At 37.0% G+C, this 14,321-nt stretch overlaps 1 protein-coding gene across 2 annotated transcripts in view; it reads right to left on the reverse strand.

Moving 5' to 3' along the window:
- The window catches only part of LOC131437740 (hemicentin-1), a 531,827-nt gene that overhangs the window by 453,928 nt on the left and 63,578 nt on the right, over window positions 1–14,321 (reverse strand). For both annotated transcript variants that reach the window (XM_058607294.1, XM_058607286.1), the window contains exon 2: window positions 9,753–10,803. In XM_058607294.1, coding sequence (XP_058463277.1) covers window positions 9,753–9,837 — 85 coding nt within the window. In that variant the 5' untranslated portion in view covers window positions 9,838–10,803. The remainder of the gene's footprint in view (window positions 1–9,752; window positions 10,804–14,321) is intronic.

Below are 14,321 nucleotides of genomic sequence, written 5' to 3' on the forward strand. Positions count from 1 at the left end.
ATGAAATTGCAGACACTGAGAGCTTTAATTTGAATCATGATTCGTGAAAATCGGATTAACCGTGCAGAGAAATCGAATTGAGCTCCTTTTTTTCACTATTAGCGGTGGGTTCGGAAGCGGAAAACTTAAACTAGTAATTCCAAAGTAGATTTTTCTATCCAATTACTAACAAGGTCTACCAACTAGATGAATTTAAAAGTAAAAGTAAATTTTATAAATTAATTATATTCCAAGAGCCTGGCAGGAAATAATTGTCAAATTTATTCCCAAAGGCGGTCGCGACACTTATGAGGAAGCGAAGAGTTTCAGGCCTATCAGTCTTAGCTCATTTCTTCTTAAAACAGTGGAACGCATAGTCGATCACTATATCAGGAATGTTAGTCTGGGCGTGCAACCGCTACATGGAATGCAACATGCTTACCAGCGTGGAAAGTCCACTACAACCCTGTTAGATGATGTTGTGTACAACATTGAAAAAGCTTTCTCACAAAAGCAATCTTGCTTGGGAGTTTTCCTAGATATTGAAGGTGCCTTTGATAACGTGTCTTTCAATTCAATTCTGGAAGCAGCCCGTGGTCATGGCATACCTTCAAGTATCACAAATTGGATACACGCAATGCTTAGCAATCGACTTCTTTGTTCATTGCTTCGGCAAGCAGAGATTAGAAAGCTGAGTGTCTGTGGGTGTCCTCAAGGTGGTGTACTATCCCCACTTTTATGGAACCTAGTCGCTGATGGTTTGTTAAGGAAACTTAATAACCTTGGATTTCCGACTTATGGTTTTGCCGACGATTATCATATATTGATGACCGGTATAAGCATTAACACTCTCTTTGATTTAATGCAACAAGCCCTGCGATCTGTTGAACAATGGAGTTGTCAGGTTGGATTATCTGTAAATCCGGGCAAAACATCAATGGTGCTTTTCACTCATCGTAGGATAATCACAGGAGCTCGTCCGTTGCAGTTCTTTGGTTCAGGGGTCACTGTGGTCGATCAAGTCAAATACGTCGGGGTTATTCTTGACTCAAAACTGAATTGGTCTGCTCACATTGACTTCAGGATTAAGAGAGCTTGTATGGCTTTCGGCCAATGCAGACGAGCTTTTGGAAAATCATAGGGACTCAAACCCAGATATATTCATTGGATCTACACAACTATTGTTAGACCAATTTTAGCATATGGTTGTCTTGTATGGTGGCAGAAAGGAGAAGTCGCGACAGTTCAGTCAAAGCTAATTCATCTCCAAAGGATGGTCCTAATGGCGATGACAGGAGCATTCACGACAACTCCTACTGCTGCTCTAGAGGCGCTACTGTGCATTAAACCACTACATGTGTTCCTAAAAAAGAAGCATTATCTTGTGCATACCGTCTTAAGGTTACAGGGCTTTGGAACAGTAACCCATTAGATTATGCTACCAGCCACACTCGCTTGTGGTCTCAAATGGTTACGTGGGATGAGTATTTACTCGCTCCTAGTGACCTAACTCTCACATGCAGTTTTCCTTTCAAAACATTCCATGTGAGCTATCCTCTTCGTGAGGAATGGTTGTCTGGTTGTCTGGAACGACAACTTGATGAACACATAGTTTGTTATACGGACGGTTCTCTGTTGCATCCAAACATGCCAGCTACTGGCGCAGCTTGCAAACTTGCGCTCAGACAAAAGCATTTCTACCAGATTTAAATCTGAAAATGTCAAAGTGTCTACTGCATTTCTCCAAGCAACATTGCAGTATTCTGGTCAGAGCTCTGACTGGACATTGCAAACTCAATTATCACATGGCTACTATTCAACGTGCTGAGTATTATTCGTGTGATTTGTGTGAATGCGATTATGGTACTTCATATCATCTGATATGTAACTGTCCCGCATTGACGCAGCTACGTATCCGGGTTTTTGGTTCTCCATACATGGTTGAGTCTGTGTATGCGGAGCTAAAATTGAAGGATATTCTCTCGTTTCTCACCCAATGTGGTAAGGAGCTATAGTCAGAAGGGTTCATCGTTCTTCCTGGAGTGAATGAATCCCTTCTGTATTCACCTTAAATAGGGTTTAGCAGATTGTTTGGCATCCTTTAGGGGGTGCCGAATTTACTTCTGCTCGTACATACTGCGAATCGTTCTGCATTCTTCCGGGAGTTCAGAATGGTGTCGCTTTTGTAAGATCTCTAAATCCTCTCGGGGGTTGGAGGTTTTATTAACAGCAGACTGTTCGGGACCTCGTAGAGGTTCAGAATTTACTTCTGCTTCCACTAAATGTGATCCTCAGCAGATTGTTCGGCATCCCTTAGGGGTGCAGAATTTACTTCTGCTTTTATGTGTTTTTTGTATCGTCAATTTTCCCCATCCTCCTAGTCCAACCCTTACCATTTCCCTTCAATCCTTCCCTCTTATATATCGGGAAAATGATGCTAAAAACAAATTGATGGCAAGGCACAAATCTCCAAATATCAAGGGGAACGTGCCATTTGAGCCAATTTGTTCTGATTCCTGATTCCTGATTCCAAAGTAGATTTTTCTATCCAATTACTAACAAGGTCTACCAACTAGATGAATTTAAAAGTAAATTTTATAAAAATGTGCACCTCGTTTCGCCATCGCTTGTCAAAAAATACTGATGAAATTGAAAATTTTCACTAATTGCACTGTAATACCGAAACCGGAAATCGGATCTGAATCAATTGTTCGGGGACTTTTTAAAGAACTTCAATACCTTTCATTTGCATCTTAGTTTGTAAAAATCGGTTGAGAAACTTCCGAGAAAATTGAATGCACATTTTCTCATAGATTTTCACATATTGCCTTGTAAATCCGGAAGCGGAAATCGGATAAAGATCAAATTTAATACCAAACTATGGGACCATAAGACCTTTCATTTGATTCTAAATTTGTGAAAATCGGTTCAGTCATTTCTGAGATTTGAGTGACGATATTTACAGTTCGTCGAGCTGAGTCGAATGGTATGTGACATTCGGCCCTCCCGGCCTCGGTTCAAATGTCGATTTTCATAGTGATTGTATAACCTTTCTGTATGAGAGAAGACAAAACAGGAATATTTTAAGCACTATGGGAAACCTTTCTGATATTTTTCCGGATTTTTCCTAGTGTATTTCATTTGAAGAAAGCGTGTTTTAATCCACCTAGTGGTGCTATAATGCCATTCTCATATAACTAGTGTTTTGATTAATAATACTAAAGGATTCTTAGAAAAACCTTTCTTTGAATATGGAATAAGGACAAAACAGTTTGTTTGTTTGTTACATAAGCATAACATTTTCAGTTTTTAACAGTTTTGACCAGGCGCGTAGTCAGACATTTTTTTTCGGTAGGAGTTTCAGAACATGATGATAAATTTCCTTATGTATGAAAATATGTATATATTTACTTAATTTATTTTTGGATAAAAATATTCGCTGAAAATTTTTTATTTTATAATTGACTAGCTGACCCGTCGAACTTCGTCTCGCCTGAAATTATTTTTTTAAATTTGTGTTTTCGAACACCAGAGTGGCTAAACGTCATGTTTCTTTCCATTATTTTATTGATAACTTGGCTTACAATAAACGAATTACGACAAATTCATATCCAACACAATAACTTCGTCCCGAAGAAGAAATATCATCAAGAATTATTGTGGATATGTTCAATGCTTTTGTTACGCAAAAACTAAACAAATGCACCGTTTGCCATCTCATCCTTCGAGTCAGTGTATTGAACAGAGATTGTAGATCTCTCTCAAACTAAAGATTTGACATGTGGGATGATGGATGGGATTGAATCATATCTGACTGGTCGTAGTACGACCGTGAGAATTGGCGACTGCGTTACTCCATCATTCATCGTAAGCTCTGGTGTTCCTCAGGGAAGCCATCTAGGACCATTCATATATTGGGCTCTCCGAGACTAATCATTGTGCTTGCGGAGAAGGTTATCGGGATATTGATCATGTCGTTTGGACATGCGTGGAGTATCGTGATGTCAGATCTCAACTAATAAATTCTTTGCGTACCCAAGGTAAACTATCCAATATCCCAGTTCGAGACATTCTTGCTTGTCGTGACCTTTCATACATGAAACTTATTTATCATTTCATAAAGAAAACTGGAGTTTCAATTTAATAAAGGCCCCTTTCAAGACTTAGTTCTGATCCCAGCTGCGTCCATGAGTTCAACCAATAGCTAAATTAGAATAAAAATAATGTAATGATACAAACAAACTCGAAACATGAAATTATCAACAAAATGTCTGAAAATAACAGCTTATTTTATAATTTATAGAAGTTAATCGTTTGGTTCAAATAATATGTCCGAGTAGATTTCATAATTAATGACGAGTTACCTAAGATGATATTTAAGCTATAAGAGAATATGTTTTAATAAATTCAAAACGTTGTGACTATGTTAGAATTAAATTAGGATAAGAATATTATGTAAAAGTGATGCTACGGCGAAGAAAAACTTATGTAAACTGCCTTAAGAAATAAACGTATTTATGGAAAAAAAAGGACCATTCATATTTCTGCTATATCTAAATGATCTGAATTTCGCATTGCAATGCATGAAGCTATCAATCGCCGACGATTTCAAACTGTTTCATCTCATCAAATATCTGAAAGACTCAAATTTCTTGCAGTCACAGTTGGATGTATTTTCTAACTGGTGCAACGTCAACAGAATGGTTATCAACGCCTTCAAATGCTTCGTTATCTCCTTCTCTCGTAAACGAACCACGATCATGTATGATTACACTATTTCGCAAGCTGTACTAAAACGGGAGACATCAAATAAGGATCTAGGAGTGTTATTGGATTCAAAACGTAGTTTCAAAGGTCACATAGAATCTCTAAAGCATTAAAGATGCTAGGATTCATCTTTCGCATCTCAAAAAATTTCAATAACATATACTGCCTGAAATCGTTATATTTCGCTCTAGTTCGCTCTACACTGGAGTATGCTGTTGTTGTTTGGGCACCACATTACCAAACTGATAAGCTGCGCATTGAAGCTGTCCAGCGCAAGTTCATTCGTTTTGCTGATCCATTGAATCTTCCAAGCTACGAAAATCGATGTAGGCTCGTACACCTCGATTTGCTATTTGTTCGCCGTGATACACAAAAAGCTGTTTTCGTCGCGGACCTCATCCAATCTCGAATTGATAGTGCAGATCTCCTACAACAGCTAAGTTTTGACATTCTTCGGCGTAATTTGCGGTTTAATCCCTTTCTCAGAATTTCTCGTGCTAGAACTAACTATGGGTTCATTGAACCGTCTTCGAGTATATGTCGCGTATTCAATACTTGCTCTGATGGATTTAATTTCAATTTATCTCGTAACGCCATTAAAACCCGTTTTCTCCAAATCTTTTCCCGCTAGTTTTATTAGGATAATTAGTAAATATGAATAGTTGTTAGTTAGCTTTGTGGTTTAAATAAGGGTAACTAAAGATTTCGTTATGTATCATTTGGTCAAATGTTATCTGTTGATACAAAAGATGAGAAGGTTTTATGCCGGCTGGAGAAGGAGAACCAAAATCTCAGCTCCAGCAGGCTTTTCCCTTGCTCCTAAATAAACAAATAAACAAATTAACAGATGGATGAAAAAGAGATGACCAAGATAAATACTTTAAATTGACCCCACAATACTTTCCAAAAGCAGCCCTCGGGGATGGTTGTTTGTCATTGAATATTAAGACTTATTTGTACTGAAGACGTTTAAAATTTAATAGCAAATCCTTAGGGATTATCGAAAGCAATAAACTAATTTTGAACGGTTGTCCATAACCTGCTTCACCGCTAGTGATATTACTTAGTCGTGTTTGATGAATGTTCGTAGCAGGATAATGACAGGATCAATTTTCGATTAACGAATTAGCGCTAAAATGAAAAATACTTGGACATTCGAAAGTTCAAATTACCCTTTTATTAAATATTGTGTCCATTAACTTTGACATGAACGCTGGATTCGTTCAAGAATTGTATCAAAAGATCTCTCATTCTTCGAGCCACCACATCGTTTTTCTTAGTATTCAGTCCTGAGAATCAATATTCTTTTCTAGCGGAGTGAACATTAGGAGTGATTATACCAGTATTCTTCTTATCGTTAAAGCCAATGTATAAAACAGCAGATCTCACAACTATTGGTTCTTACATGCCACGATTTCTCCTTCAGATATGATATTCACGATTCCCATATGGTAATTCGTCAAATAATCCAAAGTTCGGAAAATGAAATGATTTGACTTAAGCAGCTTACAAATGTCATGAATACCATCCGTTTTGAAGTAAACCACTCTTGAAAACTCACCCGAATCGGCTGAACAAACTTCAGCATGCTAAATGCAAGGAAAATATTTTCATCTGAACTCATTATTTCAACAGCAGAATCCTATCATTGATACGTAAAAAAATCGTTACATAATTTTATTTGTTCAACTCACGCCCACGATGGCCAACATAATTTATCTAACTACATATACTGGTAAATGACATTAGAACTTGTGCTTCTGTTTACGGTATAGCTAAAACAGTCATTTGGCAAGTAATGATTTTGATACCCACGATAAGCACGTGTTTCCAAATGACGAATCAATCATGCATGTAAAATCTCCACCCAAATCTACTCGTTGCGCGCCAAAAGATTCTTTCAACGATCTAGTATTCCTTTCTTCGACGGCCAAACACTTATGCAACTCGTTATGCGCCAAACACCTATCAATGATCTAGCAATCATTGGCGACTTTTTCAGTGGAAAATTCCATTGTCCATACAAAATAACTTTATTGGTTTTTCCCACTTTTCCGGTAAGTTTTCCTAATTTTTTTGATGTACGAACCCGGTGGGGGTAAAAACTGATCAAACAAAAAAAAGCATCTCAATCCGTCCATCCGTTCTTACGTGATGCGATTACAAAGAATGATCTCTGCATTTTTATATATATATATAGATTTAAATTTGACGTCACTCTGCATCCTTTGTTTTTCCAAAAATGATCTTGACTGTCTTTCGAAAAGGGTTCTAGACAGTCTTTTGTAACCTATTTATTGAAATAGTTGACAAATAATGATAAAAAAAATGAAAATACTAAAAAAGCTACTAATCGAATTTTACACCGAAATAAATCGATCTTAAAAATTTGAAGTCTCACTACAAAAAAAAACGCCGTAGTTTAGTTGAATGAAATTTTCCATATAATGTAAGATGGGCGTCTATCTTTTATCAAAATTAATAATGGTTTAAATATACTTATTTATTAAAATCGATTTTAAATTTTGAATGTAATTTTTTTCAGTGCACGACTCGATAAGGATTTCTCAGTATTTTTACTAAAAAATTTGACTGATTTTTTGAAAATCACTAGTATAACATTTTTTTTGTAGGATTTATCATTTCCGACCAGTGTTGGTGATTGCCGATAATTTGACAGACGCTGCTCGATATTTCTCTATATTGTATACAACATTTTCAATCCGGTAGAAGTTGCTCCAAGAACTCGCGTCTCTCAATGCATGAACCGTGAGAGAATTTTGGTACATTTTTTCGCTCCACTCCATACTCTGAGTATTCCACGGCCCATAAAAAAATTACAGTCTGGTAATGATCGATGCTGTGTGGAATTTACCAAGAGAGAATCAAAAGTTGGCATTTATCGCAGAAATCGATGTGAATGATCGATGATTCTCATACTAGGTTGCAATATTTTAAAACTCTTGTGTGGAGCATTTACATAAACTTTCATAGATACAACTTATACAAAGGTTATATGCACATAGTTAGAGGCGACGATAGTAAAATGATTCTATCGCAATTATAAACGGCCTAAATAGAGTCGTATCGCGAAACGAAAATAAGCGACCGTTTGTTGCTTCAGAGAGAATCCTCACAACAGCGTGCTAACTCGTGATGCTCAGACGGGTCATCGAGAGAAATTCGCTCTCGCACTGGTGTCCATTCTATGTTAAATAAACCATGCCGTTTTTTTTTTTTTGTTGCTGCGAACATATCCGTCTCTCTTCGATGGCACTGATTGAATCATTTTGAAGAGTTGCTAGAGAGCATTCTTTGATACGATAAAAGCCATCCTTGTTTCCGACATTTGAATTTTTGGAAAATAAAATATGAGAAGTGATTTGTTGACAAAAAGTTTACATGCGCAGAAAGTTTCATTCAAACCAGAGAGATTGCTGCCAACATTCGTTCGAAATAGCGCGAAATTTGTCATATTGCTAGAAAAGTTTCATAACAAACTATTTTTTCAAGTTTTGGGAGAGGTTTGAACCTCCAAAACCATTCATTTGGAACCGTCTTTCGGTTTCGGAATTACAAGGAAATATGTGCAAATTAATGAAAAAATTCGCACTCAATTTTCTAGGAAATGTTTTAAGCGATTTCCACAAACTAAGAAGCAAACAAGAGGTCTTAAAATTCTTTCAAATTTCCCCGTAAATTTGATTCAGACCCGACTTCCGGTTCCGGTATTACATCGTGATGAGTAAAAATTTTTCAATTTCATGGGTATTTTCCAAAATTTGATGCAAAACGAGGTGCATCTTGTTACCATAGTGGATATATAAATCTAACTTGGGACTACTAGTCCCCGGTTTCCGCTTCCGAACGATCTGGTAATAGTGAAGAAAAGCCACAGAAACGGTACTCATTTCGATTTCCCAGCAACGGTTAAGCCGATTTTTACAAATCGTGATTGAAGCTCCTAGCGTCTTTTAAGATACTGTGCAAATTCGTCCAGATGCGACTTCCGGTTTCGAAATGATAGTATAATGATTTGCAGAACTTTCAAACTGTCATACAAAATGATGCAAAATACGCATCGGTACATGCTGGTACGGAAGAAGAAAACACCACCGCCTAGCACACAGCGTGCTTTGTTCAATTTTGCATAATGTGTTTTTGATTTTATTCGAGTATGAAAAAAAAATTAACATAATCTTCTAGGGATGCTTTTGAAAATATAAGTAATATGAGAAAGGCATCATTACACCACTAGGTGGATTAAAATAGGTTTTTCCTTACATGATAGTTGTGACCCGAAGCACACGCCATGGAGGGTGCCTTGGGCCAAATGTAAAAAAAATTTAAAGTTAATTTTTTATGTACAAATTACAAAAGTATCTGTTTACAAAATATCGGAATGCGGATTGTTCAAAAACCTTTCGGTTACAGGTTTGAAAGAAATGTCCACTGAAACTTACGTTTGCGTTTCGACTAAGTTTGACAATTAACAAGCCGTTGCGGCTTGACAAAACTCACTGGGTAACGGCCCAGTGAACACTTGCGTTTAAAGTTGTATACTAGCATTTTATAAAGTTTGTTCTAACTTGGATGTCTGTTCTCTGTGGTTAAACAGATTAATCCTCACACAACGTTTACTCTTTACGAGCAAAGTAAAGCTCGATATCCTGGTGAAAGTAGGTTAAAATGTTAGCTCGCATCTCTCTACTGAAAGGTACAAAGGAAAAACGGTACAATGAAGTTTGGGTCCAGTTGATGGGAGCCTGGCAGGTTTGGGCTACAAAGGGAAAGGGACTCAACCTAATCGAAGACAGCGTTTTGCCAGTGTCCCACAACCGTAACATAATGTAATCCCGTGTTCTACAACCCATTCCAGGTGAGTGCTTTCTTAACACACAACACTGGGTCCCAGTTGAGACGTTGCCAAACTCAACCCACCTCCGAAAACAAAACAAAAAAAAAACACGACCACAATGAAAGAGCCTGAAAGTGCGATAACTTACCATCTTTAACACTTGTTGCCAGATGTACAAAAGCGGCCAGCAGCAGGAAGCACACCTGGGCAGGACATTCATTCCGACACGCCATCTTGCTTCGGTAAACTTTCACCGGCGGGTAAACACAAACGCCCGCCTGTTCGGACCGAGATATTTCGACAGAACACAATCGAGGATGGAGGCGCCTTCAGTGGCCACTCACCCAAACACACACACACACACCCTACGCGTTCTGCTGCCTCGGCAGATGAAAGAACATTAGTTTCTGCTGAGAACACTTTACGTTGTTTGCTGGCCCGGAAAATTTCAAAACTTTCAGGCTCCAAGGCCACCTGCCCAAAAAATTACCATAATGAACTTTCGCACAAAAACTCCGAAAACCATCATCTCGAGGCGAAGCTCAAACGTCACTCTCACTTTCACAGTAGCAGCTTCTTCATTCCAGCACTTGGCCGGAAACTTTTACCCTCCGATCGCACTTTGCTAATATTTCACTCAGTGTTCAAAACTCAAACTGTTTTCGCGGAGGGGCAAAAAAAATGCATCTGATATTTTATATACAGACTCACACTCCTAATTCCTTTCGCCTTTTGTTTCCAAACAGGTGATTAAACTTTTTCGCTGCTGATCTACACAAAAAAATAACGTCTATTTTACCACTTCGGCAACTTTTTCCATCGCTGTTCGCATTTCCTTCCTTTTCACTTCAACAAGCCAAGCCAAGAATAAAGTGGATTATATTATTATAAATTATTCCAATAATACCATCACTTGCAATTTCGCGCTTGAAATTTCGCTCACCGAGTTACCTCTTAACTTGTTTGTTCTGTTTCACTCTCGCCCTATCTCTATCTCTTTCTTGCTGGACTGGCTTGTATCATTCGCCGCCTTCTTATTCTATAATCTTGCCGCCGCGGGCCCGAACCGATCCTTCCACTGCATAAGCTGGCTGCTGCTGATGCCGTTGACTGACGAGCCAAGCGGAGGACATCGTTTGCATCCGACAGCCGGTGGCCGGTCGTGCCACGGGAAACTTTTCCATTATACGGTGTAACACCTGTAAATTGATAAACAAGAAACAAGAATAAGCAAAAGTTTTGATATTGTTATGGCAAACAACAAAAAATTGGCATTCCATTCGATTGTGTTATTATTCCGTGCACCACGGGAGGACTGGAAGGACTGGGACCAGACCGGTTCAAGACACTGTAGATGCAGCAGAATCATTGGAAAACAACCAACAAAAAGATTCTACAGTTTAACTTGATTTTCGAGAACTTTCTCTCTCTCTCACTCTGTCTTGCCAACCGATTGTAGATTTCCAAATGGAACCGAAGGCCAAAGGCCGGTTGATTGGGTTTGCGGAAAATTGCGTCAGGGCAAAGGGCGGCCAGGGCGAAAGTCTTGTGGTGGGATTTCTGTTTTGCATACATCTACCATTGACGTGGTTCCGTTCGATTTTCGGCGAGCAATAACGCTAGCGATTGAATTGAGTGAAGAAAATAAAATAATCTGACAAGTTGAGTGAATATATTCATGAAGATTCGGCGAATGCTGCTCTTCGGTTGCGAACTCGTCTATATGGTTATTGGATATAATTTGTAAACCAAAGCAAAACGTTACAAACATTGTGTCTTTTTGGACACGGTTCATTTTGGATATCAATCTACTGTTTATCGTATATTCATAGAGCAAGATGGCGAACGAAACTGTGAAAATGAAGTACAATCGAACATGCTAGAAACGTTGTATTAGGAATGTAACGTAAAAACGGATGCTAAATTTTTTAGACTATAATTATTACCACCAATAACAGATATTCAGGCTCCCACATGAGCTGTATGTAACATTCTGAAAGAGAAACCTGACGAAAGCTTATAGATGTCACCGCAATCGCCACTATTTCGGTTGCTGCAATCTAATCACGCAAAATTTTTGGTTTTGATATAGATGATTCAAGCGGCATGAGAATGAAATGCGAGTTTTACTCTTGAGAATTTCATTTTACATATTCTTTTCTAAACACAAACTCCTGAATTTACCTTTTTGTTTAAATAACTATTTATTGGAATATGAGTTAAAATTAAATTATTAAGATTTAAATTGGGTGTTCAGTGGTGACTTTTCAGCCCTATTATATATATGATTTGGTTATTACCATGAGGACATTATTTGCTTCCGCAATTCTGAGATTTTTGTGTAGGGAAAATTCTAAACCTACTTGTATTGTGTAATGGGGAAAAGGAACTTATATACTAACTTACTAACTAATACAGAGAGCGAATCGATTCAATTGAAGATTGCATCGATTTTTGTCATAAGAGGATATAAACATTTAATATATTTATTACACTTTGCCTGGATTCCTTCAATGTGATCCTTGAAAGTGAGTGTTTTGTGATTTGTTAAACCTAAGTATTTTGCTTGATCAGAGCATGTCAATTCCAAGCCATTCAATGTGATAATATGATTAATGTTTGAGTTGAGAAAAGTAGCTCTTGGATTATGTGGAAAGATAATTAATTGCGTTTTTGCTGCATTTGGACTAATTTTCCATTTTGACAGATAATCACTGAAAATATTTCCATAAATCAATATTAAAAATTCCATCATTACCAGGAGCCTTCATGTTTTCAAGTTTCCTAATAATTGACTTAATTTCATCAAAATTCGTCTCAATTTTGTAATAACACTAGAGTTGAAATATGACCATATTTCAGTGAGACTTCATTTTCAATAGGACTCACAACGTTCAAATTAAAATTGTGAACACTCTCGAACTGCTGAGCAAGTTTTTGAGCTTTTTCGCCATTTGTAAGAAGTATTTGATTTCCTTCCTTGAGAGCAGGAATTAGTTTCTGAGGTTTCTTACGAACCTTAGAAAGTTTCCAGAAAGGTTTAGAATATGGTTTAATTTGTTCAACTTCTTTTGCGAAATTTTTCATTTCGCAAAAGAGTAAATCTATGTTTAATTTTTTTTTGTAAATCTTTAACTATGTTTTTCATAGCAGGATAACGAGAACGTTGATATTGTCGACGAACATTCTTCAACCGAATGTGCAGTTGAAGATTGTCATCGATGATAGGAGAATTTAATTTAGTTGGAGCTTTGGGAACTGAAAGATTTCTAGCTTCGATAATGTAATGATTCAAATTTTCAATTGCTGTGTCGATGTCCGCAGAATTTTCTAAAATAGTTTCATGATCCACATGGTTTTCAATGTGAGATCTGTAATCCAACCAATTAGCTCTATGATAGTTGAATATAGAACTAATTGGATTAATTATAGCTTCGTTGGAAAGTCTGAATGTTACTGGAAGATGATCTGAGTCAAAGTCAGCATGTGTAATCGGTTCACTACAAATGTGACTTTGATCCGTTAGAACCAGATCAATTGTAGACGGGTTTTTCACGGAAGAGAAACAAGTAGGATTACTGGGATGAAGAACTGTAAAGTAACCAGCTGAAAGTTGATTATGAAGTATTTTACCATTACTGTTATTTTGCCTACAATTCCACTGGACATGCTTAGCATTTAAGTCCCCTATTACGAAAAGTTTCGATCGATATCTTGTAAGTTTTTGCAAATCGTCTTCAAAGAAATTTAATTGTTCGCCGATGCATTGGAATGGCAAATATGCTCCAGCGATGAAATAAATTCCATGAATGGTTTCAACATCTATTCCCAAGCTTTCAATAACTTTAGTATTGAAAGAAGGTAATATTTGATGTTTAATTTGTCTTTGGGTCAAAAATGGCAACTCCACCACCCATTCCAGTAAACCTGTCAAATCGATGAACCACATAATGTGGATTGCTTTTCAATTTGACATTTGGTTTAAGGAAAGTTTCTGTCACAATGGCAATATGAATTTTGTGAACTTTGAGAAAATTATAAAATTCATCTTCACTCGATTTCAAAGATCGAGCATTCCAATTTAAAATATTCAAATAATTATTTAGCATCACCTACAAATATTGAGAAAATTATAAAATTCATCTTCACTCGATTTCAAAGATCGAGCATTCCAATTTAAAATATTCAAATAATTATTTAGCATCACTGTTAAAGTTTAAATTCATTATAATATTATTTGCAAATTGCCATCCGATTTGAAATGCTTCAAAAAGTGATGAAGTCGAATTCATTCGGATGATCATTTGAAAAAGTTGATCTTGTAGGTAGATCATTTTATTTTCAGTTTCAGTCGCCTAAATCAACTTCATTTAAAGAAGCGAATGGCTTTGAAGGAATATTTGTAGGTATATTTGTAGGCCATTAGAACTGCCATTAGAAGAAGATGATGTGGCCGATCTACCTATCAATAAATTGTTTTCGTTAGAAGATGAACTGCAAGGCGGTTCTGTGTTTTGATTTTTTACAATAGAAGAATTAAGTGGTAGATTTCTACCTGTTATACTAGCATAACTGACATTAGAAGAAGATGATGACGAGGTCGATTTACTTGTCAATAAATTGTTTTAGTTAGAAGACGAATTGGAAGGCGTACCTGTTTTTTGTTTTAAATTCGAAGAAATAAGTGCCTTAGAAGAATTAGGCGTGGCATTTGCAA

Source organism: Malaya genurostris, chromosome 1 (assembly GCF_030247185.1).
Source record: "Malaya genurostris strain Urasoe2022 chromosome 1, Malgen_1.1, whole genome shotgun sequence".
Lineage (NCBI taxonomy): Eukaryota > Metazoa > Arthropoda > Insecta > Diptera > Culicidae > Malaya > Malaya genurostris.